General features: G+C 38.9%; 1 protein-coding gene across 1 annotated transcript; it reads left to right on the top strand.

The window, feature by feature from the left end:
- Positions 1-235: 235 nt before the first annotated feature.
- triqk (triple QxxK/R motif containing) lies at positions 236-14,454 on the top strand. The gene is made up of 4 exons (XM_033975858.2): positions 236-412; positions 1,896-1,973; positions 4,892-4,977; positions 11,661-14,454. The coding sequence occupies exons 2-4, from the start codon at positions 1,913-1,915 to the stop codon at positions 11,766-11,768; spliced, it is 255 nt and encodes an 84-aa protein (XP_033831749.1). The 5' UTR covers positions 236-412; positions 1,896-1,912; the 3' UTR covers positions 11,769-14,454.
- Positions 14,455-25,794: the final 11,340 nt, after the last annotated feature.

Below are 25,794 nucleotides of genomic sequence, written 5' to 3'. Positions count from 1 at the left end.
CACTAATAGCTTCAATTGTCTTTTTGTTTTATTATCTCCCACTTAGTCCTAAGACATTTAGAAATATAAATGTGCAAAACTTAAACATCAAGGGGAGCATCCTGGAACTACACTTGTCACGTGCGCTTCTGCAGTGTTTTTATGTTTTATCCCAAAGTCCCGCCCCCTCTCTTCTGCCATTGGTCAAAGTGATACGTTCCTGTTCCTCATTGGTTAGCGGCGATGTCCGTCAGCTGTGTTTTCAAGTAAACCAGGAAATACACGCAGGAGAAGTGGTGCGTTGGCAAGTCCAGAGAAATTTGGAGCAAAGTGCAATAAATGTGAGAATCCCGTGGTTTTAAGAGCGCACGGAGCAGCGGGACGGTGTGTAATGCAGACATACCTCCACTGAACAGCCTTTACTATCGATACGGTGAGTATTTATCTCAGCACTCAATGGGAGGATGCTTTAAGTGTTAGTCTACATAATATGCATACTAACAAGCACTGTGATTAGCCTTATCAGCGTTTTCATCATAAATATGATTACTAGATTACTGCTATTCTAGAGCTGGTAGATATGATAGGCTTTTACTTCACTTGTAATGCATGTCTAACAATCTGTGGATCAATGCACTGCAAAGTATAGGCCCATAGAATGAAAGGTTCTGCTGGCTGGGCAGTTGTTATAGTTTATTTCTATAGCTTATTGAAATAGGTTCACTTTCATGTTGACATTATTATTATTGTTATTGTTATTATTATTGTTATTATTATTATTGTTGTTGTTATTGTTGTTGTTGTTGTTTAATGTGTCAAAAGCATTTTATTTCCATCTCCATTATAACTCCATTATATCTTGGCTACATTAAGTATCATTTTTAATTTTAAATATAACCAGTCTGACTCTGACATACAGTCATGAATACCTCTAATCTGTCCATTTCTCAGATTGCAGAATTGCTTTACAGCTTTTTCCCTGCAATATTTTTACCACTTAAGAACTGTACATTTTTGTCAGAAAATGAGCTTGAGATTTTAAGTATGCTGCTTTCTGCTGTTCAGTCATTTGAAGGTTATCCTTGGCACAGTACAACATTACCAGTAAATGTGAGCTCCCACTGTGTCAAACTGTAAACATTACATTTGGACATCACGCTCTTCCTTTGTGCTGGGCTCACACTGTTTAATTTGCTGACTCGGATTTCCAGCTGCTGCAGAACAATACACGAGCATTTATCCTCCCGTCTTGGCAGCAGCTAAGGGTGTTTAAAATGCAGCTGAAAAAGTGTTTTTAGTGTGAGGTAAAATCCACATATCTGAGGCAGCAATCTGTCTCCCATCATGAGAAGTCAGTCAAAGCAGACACACACACCTTCTGAATCGGATCATGCTAATTCACTCAAGCTTACCTGTGAAAATTATTTTATTTTATTGTATTTATTTTTATTTATTTTTTTCAGCCAGCATTTCATGTTTAGGTTAATTTGTTGGCAAGATTCAAATAATTATAAGTATTTTTATTGCTAGCATCATTTAGCCCATCTCAAGTCTACATTCTGTCTGTCAGCGATCCATTTTTTATCTCCCTCTTGGTCTTACTGTGTCTGTCTTCCCTGTGAGCTGTCATGTTAATCAGACAGCGCACATGGAGAGAAGGGAAATGGTTCTGTGACTAAATGAGAAGGATCATAAGTGTGCATGTTGTGAATCAGCGCATATAGAAGGTGCCGGGAATTAAATGAATTATGTTTAACAGATGTATGTCAAAGATATATATCATCTGCTTGATCAAAACTGACTTTTCTTGTCAGTCTATAAATATACATTAACTTGTGCAAAAGAAGTTTTTCCAGGCTGCAGTAGAAATAATACAATATGTGTTTTGATATTGTTATGTCTTTATATTTCACCAGGTTTACAAACCAGGACCATGGGGAAGAAAGATGCAAGTGCGACGAAGTTACCAGTGGATCAGTACAGAAAACAGATTGGTGAGAGTTGAATTTTGTCTTGCATTATAAAACAATTGATGTAATTTTACAATGTAACCCCTTATTTAGAAATTCTATAATATTATTTATTATTATTATTGTTGAACACCAGTGGGTTTTTGTAATAAGGTTAACAATGACACACATTGATACACATGGACTCACATGGAGGTTGTGCGTAGTAGGACAGCTGCGTTTGCAAATAAAACATCTCACTTGTATTATAACTTGAGTTATATTTGTAATTTCCAGTACTGAATAAGATACATAATGGTGGATTGTGGCATATATAATTTGTGTATTTACTATAATATAGGAACACAATCTATCCAACAATTCAAAATGAAATATTAAACAGGAAGCCATGAATTGTCTATGTTCCAGCAGTACTGTGCCCTGGCCATGTCTGCTGGTGTTTAGTTGTGTTTTCCCTATTCTTTTGTCCGACCATGTTGTGTTTGTCTCCAGAGATTCCATTTAGAGCTTTACATCCTCTGATTATAGCCTTTATACTTATGTTGTGAGTTAACACGAGTGCAGAGCTGTTCTCCCCTGGCTGTAAGCAGAGTGACAGTTTCATCTGTTTTCAAACTGGGACAGAGATGGGATTATTTAGCTTGTGCACCTCCCTTAACTGTCTGTCATTGTGTAAAACTCTGCAGGTTCAACAAACAAGAGGTGCACATCACATAACAAGCTCATCTCCCACTATGACATCTGCAATGCATTTCTATTTTACCTTTAGTGTTTTTCTCTCATCAATTCAGAAGCGTAACACTAGTGTCAGGGACACTTTGTATAGCCACCCCCTTCCAGGTCTTCCATTTTTACAGCTTTCCTTCCTTTCAAAAGAATAGCCATCAGGCAATTTGAGCAAACCGCTGTTTAACAGCAAAGGTAAAAACAGGAAAGGGGGAGAGACGTCAGCCAGGAAAATGAAGCCTTCAAAGATAGCATGGGGCTGAGTCTTGTGAGAGCAGCGGAGGGCCACACATGGTAATTTGAAATTGTAATAGAGTGCCCTATTCATGGCCCATCAGCAGTGGCCGGCTGGTGTCGAGCTATACCATCATCTCTGCTGGAGAGCTTTGTCCTGTCAGAGGGCCATCACGGGGCCACTGTTGACACTCCTTTTAATAGCATTATTAAGCTGCTTATAATTGGCCCCACCATGCTGCCCATGGAAAAGGTAAAGCTATGCTGTTCCTACATATGTATTTAAAGCCGTAAGGAAGCCATTTTGTTCAGGCTGTGATTGCCTCTGCTCAATAGATCAACTGAAGGCAACAATCAGACACCCAAATATGTGTTTTAAACACATAGAGAAATGCATCAAGTGTGGGGCTTGCTTTACACCAAAGGACTAAGCTGAAATACAGTTAGTTGTGTGGTTGTGTTACAGCCTTAGCTTACACTGTAAAGCTCTGTACAGGTTGTGTGCCCTCTGCTTCCTTTGGGGTGGTCCTTCCTCATACAGAAGATAGGCTCTGCTCCCCAGAGTCCGGCAGGAGCCCTCTGGTCCCATGTGCCGCTTTGTGGCAGATGCCAGGGCTCCACACCATGTGCTGGTGACTGTTTGGCTCCCATGCCAAATAGAGGGAAACAAAACAAAGCATTACATGATGTCATGTGTTAGCCAGTGCTCCCTGGGGCCTGAGGAAGCGCTGGCCCAGCTACAGTGGGGTGAATGTGCTCAGCAGTCACACACATAAAGGAAACAATTACTAGATCACTGCCTACAGAAAGCAGTGTTACAACAGTGTTATGCAAATATAGCCTTGCATGTTTTTTTTTTCTTTCTCCTGATTTCTGAAAAGTTTGACACACAAAATCTCACACAAACTGTACTGTATGTTTAGTGTCAGTGATGATGTCTCTTTGATTCCCTTGGTAAATGAATATAACAGTCAGTGGTGTAGTACACATAGATTAGTCTTCAGTGCTGCTTGAACAGAGGAGACTAAAGCTGGTCTCATGAGCCCTTTGCAGTATCATCACTGCTGTACTCATGAATCCACCAGAGTGCTGTGTGTGAGAAGCTCATCACAAGTACTTTGTGTAATACAACTGTCTCCAGATCACCTACTCACGTACTCGCACACACACACACACACACACACTTACGCATACATGCACACGCACGCATATACACACACAAATATACACACACATTCACACAAACACACACACCCCTTCACACAAACACACACGCGTGCGCGCGCACACACACACACACACACACACACTGTGTAATTGTGATAATTTAGTACCAATTAAGTATTGATTGTCAGCAGATGGCGTGGAGGGTATTTTGTTTTGATGAATGATAACATAAAAAGATAATTCTCTCTTGTAGATGCAGGTTTTTACTCATCACTAATGGAGCATGTTGTGTGATTTTGGAGAATATGTGTTACCCCTTAGGGGTTTTCTTACAACATCAGCTGGCACAAAGACAGTTTTTCAGACTGCTATTCTCCTCCTATTGTATTTTTATTATGGACACTCGACCTGAAAATGCTACATTTGAAAAATGTATCCTAAAATGCACAATATTTAAATATCTTCACTGGCAAAGACAACTCCTTGCCTTTTGAATAAATAGTATAGCTCAACTCCCTGCTCAATTTCTGTGAAAGCACAGTTACTTAAAGTGCCCTCTGCTGAAATGTTCACCACGCAGCTTTTGACAAGTGGAAAAGACATCCACTGGTCCTCAAAGTAATTCCCACTGGCTTTCTGTCTGCTACTTCAACATGTTCACCATTTCTATAACCTCTCTACCTGGGCTTACAGGCAGCTCAGAAGTTCACTTTTTAGGATCTGTAGAGACCAATTCTACTTTTTGTTCCCCAAGATTAAGAATAAAACATGTTTATTACTTTATTATGACATTTCTGACTCTTTGTGTCTTTCAGGTAAACAAGACTACAAAAAGGCAAAGTCATTCCTCAAGGCCACGCGACTTAAAGCAGAAACCAAGAAAAATTCATCTGGATTAAGGGTAGGACTGCTGTTGTGTACTGGTTTTTATTTGTAGATTATAGATGGCAAAAACACCCCAGCATCAAACAATGAAACAACCTTTTTGACTTATTTGTATTAACAGCAGAACCACTGTGCGATGCAGTGTTTTTTACATGTGTTCAAGCTACATGACTGATGACAGATAAAGGTGTGTTGAATGACTCCTTAATGGTAATGAAAGAGCACAGAGAAGGAAAAGCCAGCAGCAAGGCATGATGGGAAGTGTACGGTAAGGATTTGGTTCTTTGTCACAGGCTGTTAGCAGCTGATGTGTGGTTGGCTGGCTTCATATTTCTTACTATGGGCTTGATGTTTATGATTTCTCTCTTTTTGACACTAAATTAAAACATGCTAATATTATACTATATTTACTACACCAAAAAGCTCTGCTAACAAATCTTTAAAATGACAGATATGTTGTTTTTGGCTTGTTTTTAAAAGTGTAGTAACTGCCCCTAGTTTGTATTTGGACTTTTCATATGTTTGTTTACAGTATTGGTGTGGCTCTTTCAGTGTAGCTGGCTCCTACACAGAAAAGAAAAAAAACAGCATTGTGAGGATTATACAGCAGGGTCAGGTTTTTAAAATATGCATCTCTTTGACACGCAAGGCCTCATTAAGCACCTCTTTAATCCAATTAGATTAGTCCATATCTTGAAATATTGATATTGCTTATGAATAATTCAGTTTTTTTCACACCCAAGATGAGGGAAATTTTCCGAGGTCGGATTAAAAATACCCCAGGGACAGGGATATTAAACTGAGTTAGACCTCTCTGCCCCAAGTTTGATTGAAATTCAGTGCAAATGTAATGGTTATTTGGTCACGCTTGCATTCCCAGTACACCATTTTAACACTGTGACATAAACTTCAGATTTTTGCATGGCTTTCATGCATATACCAAGCCTTCGAGTAGAAAGTAAAAGTGTGGTTCCTTAAACATATTTCTTCCCGGATGATAGTATAATAGGCCTGTCACTAAGGCCTGTCACAAAATAACAATTTGAATGGACACAATTAACAAATCGCAAAGGCTGCCATTTTGTAGGTGTCATATTTTCCTCCACAAACAACAAAATATTCTGTTATGTTCTGCATATAGCTGCTAACCTTGAGTTTTAAATTGTACAAACATGTTCTGAAATGTGATTCTTATTATGTCAATTCTTCTAGATGTGTTAAAAATGTTAACTTTGAACACAATCATGGCATTAAATCTAACTGCATCGCAATTCTGTCACGATAACACTTTTTGATACTTCTGCAGAGAATTATCACGATAATATTGAAACTACTAAATGAAAATTTAGTAAAAAAGTAAATTTAGTTTCATATATCATATCATGTTAATCTCTTTCAACAGTGAATTAGTTTTACAGACATATTAAATACAAGATCTCTTCTTTTTCTTTCCCATTTACTCCTCCTTGTTTTGGCTTCTCAGTCTTGTATGCTGGAGGAATGTGGCAGATGCTACAACAGGCTGTCCTGGGGCTGTCCAGTCTGGAGAACTTGGCAGAAAACCCCAAAAGACAAAGTAAAAAAAGAGAATAGAAGTTGTGGAGTGCACAGACGGTAACCTATGAATATCTTCTCATATATTAGCTGTTGCCATGGCTGCACTAAAATAAGTTTGTTGTTGCCTGAGCGCACTTGTCTAAATCATGACATAAGGTCACAGTAGCCATGATGAACTCTGCTGTGGTTTGCTCACTTTCTTCAAAGTAGCTGAGATGCACATTCACATGCGGCCTAGGAAACAAACTCGCTCCTTTGTCTAATTGGCACACTAGCCTTCTGTTCTTTTCGACCCGTTGTTTGGGTTTAATTTAGTCGCAGGGTCATGAAAGTTTAAAAAATACCACAAGAAGACAGAGACTGCAGATAATGAGCATGGCTGGTTTGTAGATGTTCTATGTTTAATGCCAAGTGTATAGTTCACTTTGACATATATTCAGGGAGTAAGAATGGGGACACTTGCAAATGGGGAAAAAAGTTCTCACTAGAAAAGATTTTTAGGACAACAATAATAAATCCCATACAAAATAAACCTGAGGACACTAGCGTTTGCCAGGTTCAGTTGACCCTAGTCTTTGCATCATATTCATTTTCTTATTTAAAAAAGAAATGATTAATTCACGTTTACCATTCAGCTCTTATCTCACAAAATACTGATGATGTATTCTGCCAATTTAATTAAACATGTATCTTAAAGCTACCACCTGTAAGTTTTTTGTTTTTTTGTTTTTATTTTTTTGTTTTTTGTACCAGTAGATGGCAGATGTGAAACCTGTTCCCCCTCCCTCCTCCCTTCACCTGCCCTTTGTTTAGGCTCACCTGTGCTCTCTGGTCTTCTTCTGTCGGTCCAAAGCAGTCACACTATGAGACAGCAGGAACATAGATAGGCTCTAGGGGCAGTCTAATTACAGATGGTCGCTTTAAATGGAAATTGTTGTAAAAAAAGAAGAAATGTTGAACTAAATACTAAAAGGTAAAGCATTGTCGTCAAAGTATATTTAAAACTTTTGATTGATTCCTGTATTCCTTGATCATTCATAGGACCTCTCTTTTACTCAGTCTATTCGTAAAACAGTGTGAAATGTAAGCAAACATCTGTTCCTGAGCACCAGTAGCTGTATTATTGTGACAGTGGTCCGTAGTGTCTCTGCCGCCCACACAGCGCCAACGGCACCTCTGAATCGTGCACAAACAAACCCGCCACGAGGAGAATAAAAGCTGGACCAGATGAGCCTCTGTCTGCTGTGCCGTGGCTCGTCGCCAGGGTGACAGAGACCTAGCTCCCAGCATGCCAAGCGTGTGCTGCAGCTGCCGGTGATGAAGAGGATGATGGGGATGAAGATGGTGGAGCTCCCTCAGAATGTGTGTGAGTGGGAGTCGGCGCGGCGGGCCACTTGATGTTACCACGAGCTCAATCAAGTGCAGGTGCTTTCTCCAGCTCAAGTGTTTTCACCCATTCCCCTCCAGTTTGTTTTCACTGCCACTGTAACCAGCTGTTCATCTGTCTTACACAACCAAAGCAAACACACAACTGCATTGTGCCTTCTGAAGAGGGAAGCCTCCAATACAGGCCATGACTGTTGCAATGGATAGTGAGATTTTTAACCAAAACCTGACTGAAGTGTAAGTGCAGCATTTTCTAAGCAAACAATGGTAGGATGTATTTACACGGCCACTACTCGACATAAAAGAGCTTTTGATCAGAGTGGTGCACCAGTGTGAGTACATTCTGGAGGGCACCACTTTAAACAGGTGGGCTGCTGCCATGAGCGCACAATGTACATTTAGCCACAGGTTAAAGAAAAGACCACTGCATGTAGCACCAGGGGTGAACAATTTGGAAAAAGACTTTCCTGACAATCACAATTGTGGTTAGATTTACAATTTATGTTGTTGATGACATTCTGTTCAGAGTTCACATTTTAAATGTGTCCAGAAGAATTTACAAAAAGACAGAAATATCAACTGACAAACTTCTACAAGGATCACATTTCAGAACATCTGTACAGTAAATGAGGGTTAGCAGCTTTATGCCCGATTGTGTGCGTGTCCATGGCACTGTTCGCCTGCTGTCACGGACATAAAGTCTGGCATGGTTCATGGTGCAGAGTTTGAAATGAATGATGATTGGTATATGTGAACAAGGATCGACCCAATATTGAAGTAAATGGAACTAAATCTAATTTGCCCTGGGGTCCTCCAGTGAGCGCACTTATGTGAGTGAGAACGCTCAGGGTGTTTTCTCTCCACTGGATCAAAACAACACTGAAGTAGCACATCCTTATGAAAAAACCTGCCAATTTTTTGTGTGAGAAAATATTCTGACAGATTACAGTAAATGTATAATTTAAAATGTATTGTCTGACTTATATATGTTTGATGTAGACACTGAAACCAGCGCAGTGTATGGACAAGGCAGCTGTTTTTGTTAGTGTTTTGTTATATTTTAAACGTGATGTGTTGAGTATACTTTGATAGAAAATGTATACAATTTCATTACAAAATGTATACAATTTCATTACATTTAATTCCAAAAGTCAGTTTAACAGAGCATATGCAACTCATTCCTACTCATCTTATTGTTTTAGCCTCTATTCAACAGAACTGCACTTACATACCAACAATGGCAGATATGTCGTCCACAGAATCACTATTGTGTTTGTCGTGTTTTTCAAAGCCTTGAAGAACACAAGAAAAAGAAAACAATCAGCCTTCTGTGATTTGATAACACTTTGTTTTCTCCAAAGCTTCGACAGAATAGAAAAGTAAAAGCATTGTGAGCCTGGCGGGTAATATATGAAACTAAAGTGCATGAAATTTAAAAGTTTTCCAATTAAAGCCAGGACTTAAAGCTGTTTGGAGGCTGCTGGGATGGAGATAAATGTGGTGTTCGGGCTAATGAAGACCAATGCTGCTGTTGACGAGGCACTGTACACAGACAGAGATGCCTTTTAATTGCCACACACAACCACACACACATGCACACACCCCTCCTCTGCACCTCCAGCCTCTCTGTCATAGAATTATTATAATTATCCGCTCCCCACCACTCTCTTATCACTTGGTTTGCTCTTTACCAGCAGCAGTGTGGCCGCTGGGTTGATTCCACAATCCAATTATTTCGATTCAACGTTTTTACCTATTTGTTTCTATCTGTCATGGTTCAAACAACAGAGCTTTCAGTTTTTATTTTTACTACTGCAACCTGCTTAGTATTGTTTCTTACCAGTACACTGCAGTTTATAATTATTGTGGAGTTATCGAGTGACTTTTGCTTTGGGTTTTGTGTCGAAAAGGTTATGTCATTAGAGATAGACTAAGATCCCTTAAAATATAAACACAAAAATATGTGAACTTAAACATGAGGATACTGTTTACTGTATGAAATTCCAGGTGTGAATTTCCTGAGTAAAGATGCACTATGTAACTTCTTTGTGGAGAGAGTGCCACCTGCCTGTTTCCATGGAGATATTATAGCGTTGCCTGGGATGTCACACAGTATGCCATTAAATGTGTCGTCCTCTGTGAAGAGAAGCAGACCTAGTTACAGCTCAGCAACAAATTTACACCTATAATTTAATAAATACACAATACTTTACTTTAATTAATGTCATACTGTGGGATTTTCCAGGCAAAGCAATAACAACTCCATAGCATAACCCTTGCATCGTTGAATTGGCATAGCTTTTTGAGATGGTTAACAAGGATTTTTCTGTAAGATGTACCTTGACCGTAGGAATGAAGTAACGATTATGTAGCTCAGATAAAGAAAGGCGTCGCTGATGAAGCCAAATCCCCGACTTAACCCACTGTCACAACAGCTCTTCTGACGTGGCCCAGTTTGAGCGTTAAAACTGATCTCTCAAATATTTCTCTTTGAATACCCTCCAATCAGTGTGTGCTCTTTCACAGCTCTCCAAGCCCTCCAGTGTTGATTAGAAAGTTTGTGGCTAATGACTTCTCTTGATAAAGAATAACTGGCATTGTTCAATAGTCTGAGTGGGCCTAATGAAACTCCAGCTGATGAAGATTGTAATCGTGTGAGCACCACATAATGAACAAGCGCTCCTAATTCCCATTTTACACTTGAATGCCACTCCTCTGGAAAGCCTCAATTTGTTTGACAATTAACCAATGGCAATCCAAAAAATAGGGCATTTGTTGAGGAAAGTTTAACTTCAGAGTAGAGATGTTAAAACTGAGCAGATGCTATATTACTTATTATTTATTACCACTGATTCCCTGTAATAATGAATAGAATTATATTAAACCAGGATGTACTCACTCAAACTGACTCAGTGACGCCTTATTTAAAGGTGTAGTATAACTTTTATTTTGAGCGTTTTCCTGAAATGTTCCACACTATAGCATTAAACATATCCATCTTACATTTATTCACTTATGACTATTTTTATTGATTCAAAATATAGTATAAAATAAATATAGTATAAAATAAATATAGGAATTCTTACTGTGAATCAGGTTGCCTCTCCACAGATTTAACCTGTAACTTGGCCTGGTGATGTCACCTGCTTGTCTCCATGGAGATAGATTTAATGGTATGTTTAATGCCGTGCTGTGCTATTCCATACACAGCAATAACGTTTCCATGGCAGGTGACAGACTGTCCACTGGACAAGTGAATGTAGTGCTAGTCCTGTCGCTGTAATCACTATATAAACTTATCGTTCAATACATGAAACCTGGAACAGTATATACTGGGGCTCAATATTTATCATGTGTACTTTTTTTGCAATAGTGTGGAGATTTTTGGCATTTTTATGTAATACAGTATTATTTAAGCAGTAGACTACAACAAATAACTTCTGTGGCTGATTATTGGTTCATTGTGTTATTTATTTGTTGCAGCTCATTATTTTTAATGATCTGATATATTTAAAAAATAGGTTTACTGAAATTATCTTGCTTTGGAACAGTGGCATAATGTAGTTTCAATATTATCGTTTATCGCAATATTTCTCTGTAGTCATTATACTATGCTTCAAAATCTGTTATGGTGACTGGCCTGTGTAGTGCAGCTTTAAACTGCTTCTTTTCATTGCAAATAGACAGATTTTTTTTTTATAACAAAGATGCTAAAAGGTCTCATTTATCAAAGGTCTTGTTTTTGTTTTTGCACAGGATGCTTTTTTGGTGGTGGTGGCGATCCTGGTCTTTGTCCTCTGTGTGTACGCCTTCTTCTACCTGAACCTCAGCACTGAAGTCGACTTAGACGTGGATGTGGACTAAAAAAAACAACTGGAAAAGACCAAATGTGCTGCTCCTGTCCTTAATGTTCCCTGGGACAAGAGCGACTGGACCAGTGGGATCACATGATTATCAAAACACTCAATCTGACTGTTATTTTTTGAACTTTTTCTTCAGACACATCATGGGCAATGGTTTGTTTTCTAGTCCTTCTGTATATTTCTATTCTGTATACGTTGTTGTTTTGTGGACGAGTGATAGCATTGATTTTATTCTATCATGTTTAGCAACTGAACCAAATTCCAGAGTTCTTCTAACCATCCTTGGAAACACTTGCCTCTTGGTCACATCTGTTTCACAAATTTCCACCAGCCCAAAGACAATAACCTTTTTGTAATCGACAGAGATAAAAGCCGTCACATTCACATCCCATTTATTTATTTTTTTCTCAATAATGGAAAATTGTAAATATTGTATCAGGAAACATGCTGGCCTTTAGTTCTGATGATTGCAGTTTTTGAGATTAGGATCCACAAGTCATGCTCCTGATTACATTTCTGCGCAGAATACAGAACAATTTATTCTATCTGTGAACAATACATTTACCAGATTAGCATCACAAACATGCTAATCTTTTGAATAGAACAGCGAATAGCAACCTGAGTTGGAAAAACACCCTCAAAGTTCTTTGCAATACATTCAACTGTTTTAATGCAATGTTTTGTACAGTAGTTCTAAGCAATACCAATGTCTTTTGTCATAAAGACCAAATCTTTATGACAGTGCAAGATGTTTATATTTCAGCTTTTTCAGATTGTTGCACATAATATTTGAAGTAAATTGTCTATACAATTCAATAATGTTAAAGTGCACTTGAAGACAGAGAAGTAGTTCATTTAGAAATGTCTGTGCTGAAGTCAAGGCCAGAATCAAGGCTGCAGAAATGTGCTCTTATGGCTTTATGTCTGAGGAGCTTCACGTCAGCCATGTTCTTTTGTAGCCCATATGTAAGATGAATCACTAAAACATGACTGAATGGAGAAAGTTCTGAATCAGACAAATCCTTGCCGTAGATGAGAATCCTGTTTGGCAGTTGGTGGTATACATAAGGATAGGAGCAATCCAGAATTATATCTCTCTGTATTTTTTATGCAGATTGATATCAGTCTGGTCCCCTTGTCCTCTGTTGCATTTCAAGCCCAGTCAAAGTGTTTGTGCAATCATATTTGTAGATTTTCAGTGGCACATTTGAAACAAAGGAGCTCATTGGTTGCCTATGATTTACAAATAAAATTTTTAAAAAACTCAAATTTTTCTCACCTCAGTTTAACAGAGTTTAGTGCTTCCCTCATTGATTCTGCAGAAATCCACAATGTTTTTTAGCTCACTATGATATTTTTTTCTTTTATTTTTTTCCGATACGGACAGACTACGCTTGTCCCTGATTTGCTAATCCACCAGTAAATCACGGCCATTTGAAAATGGGGAGATTTACCGACTCACATCTTCCTAAAGTCTTGAAGAGGTGTGTGTTCTGGATCCGGTGACTCAAACTGGGGCTGCTTCACTATGTGCCTTGTGCTACAAGGTTAGCCACCAAAGTAATACCATGTCACTCTAAATATTTCTGCTGGATCTAAACGACTGCAATCAGTGTATCAAGTTGACACATTCACACAATGTCAAAAGTTGGACCAATCTTTTTTTCTTTTTTCTTTTTTATAATATTAACTTGACTAGGATAGTAAAACAGTGGTGGAACTTAACAAAGTAGAAGTAGTAAAGTGCTGTACTTGAGTAAAAATGTAGCTATCTGTGCTTTCCTTAAGTAGATAAGAAGTGGATACATCGTACTTGTACTTTAGAGCAGGTATCTGTACTTTCTACTCCACTACATTTTTTAACCGGAAAAGTAAAATAATTGTTATTATTGTTTGACACCTGCTGAAATCCTGAGGGTTTACTTTTAACACATTCATAATTTGAAGTGCTTTAATCTAGTCTTAAATTGATTTTTTTTTTTCATGTGATACATTTACTTTTACTTGAGTTACTTTTTTTTTTTTTTTTTTTTTTATGTTCCAGTATCTGCACTTACTTAAGTAACAAAAATTAGTACTTCTTCTGCCACCGGTAAAGAGTAATATGGTGCAAGTATGTGACAAGACATGTTTCTCATTGTTTCTACACAGCGTTGTTTAGTTAAATAGTTTCATTTTCATGCATTTGCAAACCCAGACAAATGGCCTTCTGTGTCTGTGGACATTTGAGACAGATTTTAAGCTTTCAGTTTCTGCTTTTTCCCCTCAGTTTCTCCCATGACCTCTGACCTCTTGTAAAATCCAACATGTCAAAGAAACCATTATGATAAGCCTGGCCCGTGCCCTCAGCCCAGCTCTGCACTATAAGGATGGTACCTCCTCCACTGCAGTACGACTCTACCCATGTAACAATAGACAGCAATGCATTATGCGTCTCCAGATATGACACCTGTTATCTGCAGGGTCACCATTAGCAACAAGAGGTACCCTGACTTGAGCACAAAGAGCATTAGTGCAGGTCAGTGTTTACCAGGGTCATTTTTCAGCTGCAGTAATGAGCATGATGCGCCTGTAATGAGGAGCTCAAGTGTTTTTGTATAAGCCCATTCCACTGACTGTGATCTGACTGTGATGTTAAACAGGACCAGGGCTGATTCTCAATAAATTTTATACTTTGTGTAATCTTTATTTGTGGCAATTATTTGTGTTAAAGTTTTAATTATATTGAGATTCTCCTGAATACATTACTGGTTAAATATCTCAAACCAAAAGAGTGTAAAAAATAAACATTTTTTTAGATAAGTATGGTTTCAAATAAGCCTATGAAAACAAGTGAACATTTTTAAAGAAGACCTATTGTGCTTGTGTCTGCTGTTTAGTTATAATCTATGACACTCGTGGATCATTATGTTATAATTTGCACATTTAAAATCACAAAATTCACCTAAATTACTTAATAAAAGAAACAAGTCTGCCGACTTGCGCATTAGAAAACTGTGGTGCCCAGTGGGAGCTGACGTCACCATAAATCTCATCACCACCAAGAGTTGGCACCTCCGATGGATAGCTACACATCGCACTAGTGAGCTATGGATTTTATAATTTTTTTTATTTGTGCCAAAATAACACACAACACATAACTTCACAACGCTGCCGAATCCTATTTGTATAATCGATTAACAAGAAAACGATTAATGAGAAAACAAATCAGTGAACAAAGTTAGTACAGACCAGTGGCCTGTATCTGTGGCGGTGAAAATGGGAGTTGATTGGCAATATGGCGTCTTGAAAATAAGTGATTAACTATTGCTGAAACATGCACAAATCACTCCAAATACAACATCGAGAGGGTAAATGTGAAGGGTCATCTGCTTGTCTCCATAGAAATGCCATTGCTTTGCCTTGAATGTTCTATAGTGGCCTATATTTATTTTATTGGAGACAAGTGTGTGGCACCTCAAAGGCGTGGCATTTATTAGCAAGAAAAACATCCTTAATGTAATAAATAGACACACTTAATGCCACACTCTGGAAGCTGTCAGACAACGCAATAACATCTCTAACCCCCTTTTGTTTGACACTGATGTTTATCTACCATCAGTACAGTACAGGTCTCCCCATGCTTCCACTGTAGGGAGTATTATAATAGTTACATAATAGTTAGCGAGTTATCGCCAATAAAATGTCAACAAGCACTGAGCTGGTCATGTCCTGGGTGCAGTAGTGCAGTTTCACCTCCAACAGAAACGTTACGCAGTGCTCCTTTAACTACATTATTAAAATATACTAAATATCAAATAGTATAAAACAACAATATAAGTAAGAAGTATATAAACTGTAATGGTGCTAAAATATGTACTGCTGATTTATACAGAGAGGGGAATAAAAGAAACACTTATCTGTGAATATGTCAGGACACTCCTGTCACAGTCGCCATGACAATAATGCCCCTCAGAACAGAAAAGAAGAGATGAATGATTAACTAGAACTGCATATTTGTACTTAGGTTATATTATATGCAGATATTTGTCCATGAAAATACATAATATGAAATATATATATATATATATATATATATATATATATATATATATATATATATATATATATATATATATATATATATATATATATATATATATATATATATATATATATATATATATATATATATATATATATATATATATATATATATATATATATATATATATATATATATATATATATATATATATATATATATATATATATATATATGATGACCTTAACATTTCTTATTCCTCCTGCAAAGACGAGTTACTCACCATCAAGACAAAGACAAATGATGTGCTTGCCACACACACAGACCTGTTTCATTTGTCATGTGGGGATGTCAACAAGATAAAATAAGTGTGTGCGCACTGACTTTATACACACACACACTCATATGTGAGCACATTCCCACAGCTTGGGTGATAAGAAAGGTTCTCATACACTGCTAAAGACATTGATCATGATAGATGCTGTCCACACTGAGCAAATAAGACAGAAATAAACACATTTTTATCTGGATTTCCTATAAGGATTGTAATGTTCGGCCTCATTTGTGTATTGGTTGTTTTCACATATTAGAATGTGATGATTGCATACTTCCAGATTTGGGAAAAGAGCCAGTTTTCCTTATTAAGAAATACATGGTATTTTGATAAGAAAATCCACAAATGTTGAATCTGATAATTTATTTTAGTGACCAGGCTCTCGACCTTGTTACAGCAAAAAATCTGCAGATTAAAAACAGTCTTTTTACTTACAACCATCTCTCTCTTTTTGTTGTGGCCATACCAGCTTTTCAAAGCCTTATCTTAGGCGAGACACTTCACCCACATTGTCTAGTACGAATGTGGTGTGTGGCTGTTGGTGGTGAGAGGGGCTAGTGGCGCAGATTGGCAGCCTCGCTTCTGTCAGTCTGTCCCAGGGCAGATGTGGCTACAGTAGTATCTTACCACTACTACCAGTGTGGAGTGAATGAATAATACACTGTAAAGCATCTTTGAGTGTCTGGAAAGAGCTATAGAAAGATGCATTATTTTTATTTCTTTCTCTCTCATTGCCCTCTTATATTTTTCAATCAGTCTTTCTGTTTCTTCCCCTCTTTTTTCTTTCCATTTTTCTTTCTTTCTTTCTTTCTTTCTTTCTTTCTTTCTTTCTTTCTTAGTTTCACTCTGTCTCTCTCTCTCCCCCATTGGGTGTGATGTGATGCTGATCAGTATGCAGCGTGCGCTCATGTCTGTGCTCCAGTGAAGCAGAGAGCTTCAGTGACGGCCCGGTGAGGAGTGAGGAGGGTCGGCCCCACCAGGAGCTCATTTAGGCCCTATCTCTGTACCGCGCAAGCCCACACACACAAGTACACACACAAGCACACACACAAGCACACACACTGAAGGTACCATTAGGGAGAGAGAGGAGACAGGCCCAATGATGCATGTCACAAACTACTACTGCTAGTCTCGCATCATGTCTATACCTATTTTTACCACGAGACTTTTTACAATTTCCCCCTCAGCCTGGGAAAAGTATAGGTCACTCAAATTGCACCTGGATGCATTTATGTGGCACTTCTCTACTGCTATCGCCTTTCAGAGCACTTTACATCAAGAAAAGTGATCGTCAGGTCACTTAAAAGCATCCACATTCATACACTCAAGGCAGTAATGGTTTAAGGTGAGTGAATGTCTTGCCCATGGACACAATGGAAGTTTGCCTTGGCAGGACATAATCTGCCTTAGTCCTGCCTCAGGACTGTGTAAGATCTATTGTTGTTGTTGTTGTGAAGATATGTTAATTTGAGCAATGAATGTTGTTTATAATCAAAATGCTACAAAAATAAATATGGAACAAACTTTTGGTGTAATTCCACGTGTTTAAATGCATGTAATGTTTACTTTTTTATTTTTATTTTTATTTTTATTTTTATTTTAGATATTAGAGACAATACGAACAATAAAAGACATGGATTTAGATATAGATTTTGACATGAGGGGAAAAGGAGTGCATACATCCAGGTTGGAAGGGGGTGCCGACTGTGTGTGTAGGGGTGTGTGTGTGTGTGGGGGGGGGGGGGGGTGGGTGGGGGGGGGGGGGGTGGGTGGGGGGGGGGGGGGGGGGTAGGCAATAATACCCTCCCTTTTCTCCTTCCAGCATGTATCTGATTATATCGTTATCAGGATATTCCCAAACTGATTGAAATCGGAATTTTGTCAATATCGCTCGCTTCATAATCCTAACGCAGATGGGCTACTGTGCAGGTATTTTGTGCAGTATAAGATCATGGACCTGATTATCATAAATATAAATGATTGATTTTTTTTTCCCTTTTGCGTATTCCTCATATAAATCCATACAGAAAGATAACATCCTTCCCCCCACTTGAGAGTGCAACACAGTAGAAGCCAATGCCACAGCCAGCTCTTTGTCCCACGCCCGCCCCACACCTGACCCGCGTGCCCGCCCTAACCGCTCTCCCTCGTGTTTAATTGGTCCGACCTTGTTGCAATGCCTCTGATATGAATGCATTAGCGGGATATATGGCCGTGCGCTGGATTACAAGCTCCCTGTGTGCTGTGACGTGCGTGGTAATGTCAGACTTAGTGGGCCTCTGTGGAGAGCCGTGTTGTCATCCTAATCCCTGATGCGCTGCCTAATGGCACAGAGTCACGGACGAGGAGGTAGACAGGAAAGTTAGGACAAACCTTTGAATAATACACTCACAGCTGCGATCCTTACATGTTTAGTATGTGACCTTTGTCGCGGTATGCCTTTACCTGTATAATTCTACACAGTGTGGCATTTAACTTAATTATCTTACATAGCTTGAAGTGTTTTAACTGCCTTTATATATCTTGGAAAACATGCATTCTTACTGTGAGCTGGTTTGCCTGTCCAGAGATCTGACCTACAGCGTGGCGTGCTTGTCTCCATGGTGATCCACGCAACACAATGACATCTTCATGGAGACAAGCAGGTGATGTACCCCCACCAGGAAATTTACCTTTAACAGTGCACCTTTAACAACCAAAGCAAACATGTTGTGAAAAGCTTTTAATTAAATAGCTTATATAACACCATTTTGTATTTTGTTTGTGTGTACTGTCTATAATCAGCCCGTACCAGTAGCAGGGGAGGGCAGGTGCTCAACAGGTGCGCTCTGTGATACCAATCCCCATGCATTTGCCTGGCCTCCCTGTTTGCACACGCTCATTGTGCTCTCTACAGAGGAACACCTGGGCCCAGCTGCACCTGGGCCGGCTGCCCGCTCCTCCGCCTCACACAAACACGCGCAAACACGAGCACACACACAAACGCACATATGCACACACACTGGAACAGGGCCAGTTCCTGTACCAGCTCCAAACGGGAAGCAGCAGATGATATCCTATAGTTCCCACGAGACCCGACACCATGAGTAAACCATTTGTGCCACACTTACCACGGATTCACCTGTGTAAGCTTAGAAATGACACTGTTAGCGTGTTAAGCTAATAACTGCCACATCCTCACAGCCTTGATTGCATTGGGTTGTCCATTTGCCGTGCTCTTCTGGTGTTGTTTACGCAGAGACAAGAGGAGCCGAAAGCATCAAAGCTGTGTTAGTTCCATTGATGATACGCTCATGCAGCATATGGAAACCTTGGCACTGGTTTGTGTGTCTTGATCAGTGTGCATTTTGTCAAAGATGGTATGGCTTTTAATTATAAAGCCTTACAAGGAATATCACCACCCATTTTTTATATATTTTTTGCACTTTTCCCATCTTAGCTATACATTACAATATAAATAAGCTCATTTGTTGTTTGGTAAAGGGAGGTCACGCAGATAAACTGGACATTGGTGAATTAGCCAGCACTATGCTACAATTGTGGATACAGTAAATAAACAAATATGCACCCAGGGGTCTCATTTATAAAACTTATCGTGGAATTCTTACTAAAAATGTACATACAGCCAAAACACAAACATAAACTTGCTCAAGCCTCTCGTCTCTCTGAGCAAAGATCACCGTCTGTCTCATCTCCGAACATCTCGACGCTCAAAGTTCTGAGTTTTTGTGCTGCAACGCTCATTTCCACATCAAGTCCTGTTTTTATAGATGACAAACGCACTACGCACAAGATGATTGGGTTCCATGCAATCTTTCCCAAAACAACAGCAACAGTTTAAGAATCAGCTCTTCAATTTAAGTCTAGAGGAAAGATATTTGGTGACATAAAAAAGTATGTACAGCATCTATAGATATTCATAATGCCTTGCGCCTTGCTCTAGGGATCACAGCAGCAGACACAGCAGTGGGGTGTGTGTGTGTCTCCCTGTGTGGTGTCTCTGGTTTTCACTGGCAGCAGCAGAGTGAGTGCTTCTGTCACAGAGAGCAGCCAAGCATCCGAGTGTGAGGATGGAGCTCAGTGGGCTCATCATTCAGGTGATCAGCGATGGATTCACTCCAACTGCTGTTTTTTAGTGCAGGGAAATATTTATACAGTGAACATAGAGTGTGCTTCATCTTTTTATGACCCATGATCACAAGCAGAGGCCGTAAACTTGCATTGCCCTGGAGACTACGGGGCTGCACAGTATATGGCAAAGGTGTCAGTATTGCAATAACTGATATCACAACAAACTAAATCAATCACAGTAACATAAGGTTCTCCATCTGACACATATGTGAAACTTTCGAGACCAAAAGGAGGCTATGCAAAAATATTGAAATACTATCGATATCATAGACATATCGCTTATTTTCTATGGGATCTTTATTGGGCCAGATCTCTAGGTGTCAGTCATTGTAATCACTGTCCCAAGCCTGGATAAATAGGGCATAGATAGATCAAATTTTATATCAGACAAATGTGAAAGAGGGAATGTTTCAGTGTTGTGAGTCTAGTTTAGTATCATTCCACAGCATTGTGCACATATTATAATGGTACATTTGTTTCTCTGCGTGCCCCGAGGACAGGAGGCGCTCATTGCAGCGTTCACAGTAACACAGAAGTTACATAAGCACTTTGACCCTCATCATTAACACTGACATTTGAAAGGCCCTGGTGCCTGTCTCACTGTTTTGGCAACAACAGCAGCGCTACGTCATTCATCATCGGGGAAGATACCGGTCATCGATCTCCGGCTCCCCTCTCCATCATGTCCTCCTGTTGTCTCTGTGCCAGGTGTGAAAGGGTGAGACTAACCCCAACTGATCACATGACCCAGGTCTAACGAGCCAGAACCACGCTCTCAACACCCACAGAGTCTGAGTGTATACAGGATGTGCTTCATATCACCAAACATCGATTCAAATTTGAGGGGCTTTTTATCTGAAGCTTGAGTTTACACAGGTGTCCTGAACTTACATCCTGGACATATTTGCATCAGACCTGAACACATCCTAGTTTTACACAAGAGAATTTTTGTCTTTATTCAAATCTAAAAAGTAATACTCACTTAATTTTAATTGTGCAAGTAACCCTGAAAAAATAATTAAACAACTGTGGGCCGGTGAAACCACAAAGGCCTGAGGATTGGAGCTGGCTGAGGCAAAAATAATATTCACTAATTCTTGCCAAAAGATCATGTTTTATGAAAAAAACTTTTTTAAAGATTAATTGTAATAATTTTGTATCTTTAGAATAAACACTAAACATAATGTCAAACAGCGTACTGTGTTCTTGTGGTGAAGTTAAAACAGTTTTTAATCTTGTTTTCTGTCAAACAGCACAAAACATTTTCAAGGCATTTTCAGAAAACAAACACAAGTTGATCTGAATGTCACAGTGGGAGAATGTGCCTCTGACAGCCTGCTGCTGGAGACTTTCAACTCTTATGTTACATTTGTGTATTAGGCCCACATGTCTTTTATGCATCAAAACACACAGCACACGGCGAGATTGTTTGTATGTGCGGCATTCAAATAAATGTGTTAGCAAAACACAAAACCAATACCAGGATGAGATTGAATTGGCACAAGAGAAATGTTTGCAGCCAGCAGACTAAAGCAGCAGCGCACTGTGAAATGAGTCTGATCATTACATTTACTTTACTTTTTTTAATACAACTTTTTTACATTTCTGTGCAGAATTTGTCACTTTTGTTGAGCCTCTTTTACTTCGACCAGAGAACGTTCTGAGGAAGACATCATTGCCATTTATTTCCACTGATAATTGTTTTTCATCTCTCTTTTTTCTAGGCTATTTCCCGTCTTCAGTCCCATTGTAAATCAGCTGCTTCACCGTGAGTGTCTGACTTTGTACCTGATGTGCTCCTTTACTCTCAAACAGCTGCTTTACATGAGGGGAAATGTCAGCTTACGTGTTGTGACCACTCAAACGTCTTTTGTAACAAACAGAATAGATTCTCTTGTTATTGTCCACTCTGAACCTTTGGGCTGGTGACACATTGGCTAAATGTTTACAGAAACCTCTTTGTTATAACACAAAAGAGTGAAGATGTGGAAGCTCAACAGGAACATCATTTTATCCATTGTAATTCAAACTGAGCTCTGGCCCCTGTGCAGCCGCTTCTGCGCTGAACTACAATTACTGAACTTGTCATGTGCTTTGGTGTTGTTTGCATTGGAAAATAAAGCGCTTCATACTCACACACATTCACAGACGACATAAAGAGCCCCCAAGAGGCCCCTGCACAGAGCTGCTGCCCACTGAGTCCTGTAGTCCAATGTGAGCTATTGTATGCAGCACTTTACAACATTATAAAAATAGCTTCAATAACTCTGTAACTTACTACAAATGTGTTAACTCCACCTGAGCCTAGGACATGAGCACCAGCTTCATTTAAAATAAGCACACCTGTATGGCAAAAATTAAAAAAGATATAGAAAGTTATTTATATATCTTTCAGGTATTTTCATTTGTTGCACGGGGATTATCAGATGCTTGGGGTGTCTTAAAATAATACATAATAACATTGATTTGGCCATTATTTTTTTTTTGTTTTTGCACAAATAAATAATCATCTGTGTGGTCCCTCATCACAAAAATGTACCAGAAAAGAAAACTATTTTATTTCGATGCAATATTTTTCTTCAGCATTTTTACATCAGTGTCTTCATTTACTTCTGCCCTAATTATACACCACATAAAATTTTATATATTGACATTTAAACCTCTTAAATGGCATTTTAAACTGGAAAAGTATAATTTTACATGCAGGAAAAAATGAGAAAAAAAAAAAAGTGATTATTCTGTATCTTTCAAGTAATATAGCATTTGTTGCATGGGATTATCAGAGTCTGGGGGTGTTTTACAATAGTGCCAGCTTTGATTTGAACATTTTTTGTTTGTTTTTGTAATAAATATTCACATCTGTGGTCCCTCGCCACAAAAATGTACTGGAAAAGAACACACACACACACACACAAAATAAATATATTCTTCCATTTTTTTTTTCATAAATGCTTTTGTTAACTCTTGCCCTAAAAATATTAATATAACATTTTAACCCCTTTAATGCCATTTTAGTTGGGGGTACGGGGCGGTGTTGGGGATGTGTGTGTAAAAATGTACCTGTAGGAGGGTTAAGGACATGCTCAAATCAGAGAGGAACTTCAGGTCACAAGTTTATCAACGCTGTTACAATGATATATACCATGATGAAGTGTTACTCAGGGCTCAATAATAAATAAATCTACTGTACTATTGAATGCAGGACTGGCAAAAATATGTCCAAAATCTTTACCACAAAAAATAAAGTTTAAATGTTTGAGTATATGGCTCAGCATGTTATTCTCTGTATTAACTTGTTTTTACAGATGCCTATGTGCCAGTCAGGACAGTGTTTAAACCACACTCTGTAATGTGTGTGTCTGGCTCGTTGTGCGTTGCCAAATATAATTAGGACTTCCCAGGGCCATTTCCCACTGGCTCTCTCGGCGGGGGCTGATTGGGAGAAAATAAGGGCGCATTCACTGGACTATAAAAAGAGCAGTAAACAATCCCACATCCGAGGCAGTGAGAGGAACCAACGCTGTATGGATGAGATGCTGCTGCTGTTCCTCTTCTGGATGTTTTGGATGAAGGTCTGGCTCAGCTCCAACCCCAGACTGAGGGAGGTCAGGTTCAGGTGGGCAGATGACTCTGCTCTTCAGGTCATATGATCCAGTCTCATTTGTCAGGACAGAAGGATGACAGGTCTCTATATCAGATGTTATTAGGAAAAACTCCCTTGTCCTATCAAGGCTGGAGTACTGGATATACTCACCAGGAAAGGAGGAGGTGTAGGATGTTTTACCCATTACTCACATGCAAGAATTATTATTATTATAGTGCTAATGGTTATAGTCAGATAGCATTACTGTAACTAAATGCCCTTAAGTAGGACACTCAGTAACAGTACTTTGTCCATGCATAGGTGACCGCTGACCGCCTGTTGTTTTGGTTATTTCGGTGCTTGTTTGGTTCATTGAATTTATATTCATTTCTTTGAGTTATTGGTCTGATAAATATATTGTTTTGTTTATTTTGAGGGACACCTTCCTGTCTGTGATTTTTATCCTCTTCTTCTGGGTCCAGGGGTGGACGTGGTTGCTCTCCTCATTTCTGCTCCATCACTCCTCGCGTGCTGTGGTATTTTTGCCCCTCCTTCATATATTTGAACGGTTTAGTTTACATAGGAGTTGTGTGTGTGTGAGAGTGTGTGTGAGTGCAGGGAGGGCTCTGTCCCATAAAAATGAAGGCCTCTGCTGCATGCACCCCGGCTGGCAAGCCTTGAGTATTTTTTATGACCTGTGAATCCTAGTGCCTTTTAAGAATACTTTTAGATTTACTGCTAATAATAAATGATACATTTTTTATAAAATAATTTTAAAAAACTCTCTTTGACCGGAGTGTTACATCTAAAATCCCTGTTTCACATAGACTTGGCTAAACCATGTGCTGCTTCTTCCAGTTCTAACGAAGAGACATGTTTGCAGTTATTGTCAGTATTATGAATATATGTACTACAAAACTCACAAGTACAAGTCTTATGTCTGCGCTCCAATTATCATCCAACAGTTGGAAATGACTTTGACTAAAATCTGTTTTACATTGACAGCTGCTTGCATGTATACCAAGCAGGCAGGAGTGCAGGGGAGTATGGTCACCTGCATGATCCACCTTGGATAATTATGCCCATATAGCCCCATCAATATGCATGCTGGATATGAAGGCGCATTTATATAATGGTGTGCGTCCAGTGTGTAATAATTACCCACAAGGCAGTTGGCTGGTAATGGCACTTTATTTCCCCCATCAAGATTCCTCTCAGTGCTGTCCCATTTGTGGCTTATTGATTAGGCAGAATGAGAGTCTGAGCAGCAGCAACTTTCACAAAGGTTACAAGTGGAGCAGTGCCGAGCATAAGTGATGAGGAGGGAGGCAGGCGGCTCGTGTGGGTGAACACTTTCTTCACTTTAGATGTGTAAAGTGGAAGAGCTATCTGTTCTTAAATAAAAGTACTGTTACTTCTAAATATGATTATTGAAGTACTGTTCCTATTAGCAGTACTACCAACAGAAAACAGGATTTGACTGAAAACACAACAGTCTCATGGTACCAAAACAAATACAGGTACACCTAAGCACTACTTTTAAACTATTACTTTTACTAGTGTAATTTCTCATGTTATCAGTTTTTACTGATGCGCTCAGTCAGTATAATCTTTGACTCACCCAATTACTACATACTACATGGAACAGTTTCCTTCCTTTTACACAAATTAAAGTACATTTACTTTTCAGGTGGAAAATTGCAATTCTAATAACTGCTTTACCATTTCTGCCAGAATGGATCAAGTCACAGGATCAGATGGTCTATAGTGAAGATAAGTCTTTTCCCAGAGGTCACTAAGGCTCTGTGTTTTGAATGCTCTTGTCTAGTTACTCTCTCTCATGAACATTTTGTTTTCATTCTAAGGCTCTTCACTCTTCCCCGGTGCCTGTCTGCTTAAGCTTTATTCAGTTATTTAAAAGCAGCCCATTTCATTGTCATTGTTTAGTTAATGAC

Source organism: Periophthalmus magnuspinnatus, chromosome 11, assembly GCF_009829125.3.
Source record: "Periophthalmus magnuspinnatus isolate fPerMag1 chromosome 11, fPerMag1.2.pri, whole genome shotgun sequence".
NCBI lineage: Eukaryota > Metazoa > Chordata > Actinopteri > Gobiiformes > Gobiidae > Periophthalmus > Periophthalmus magnuspinnatus.
The sequence above is the reverse complement of the archived record's forward strand: the minus strand, read 5'-3'. Positions and strand labels throughout refer to the sequence as shown.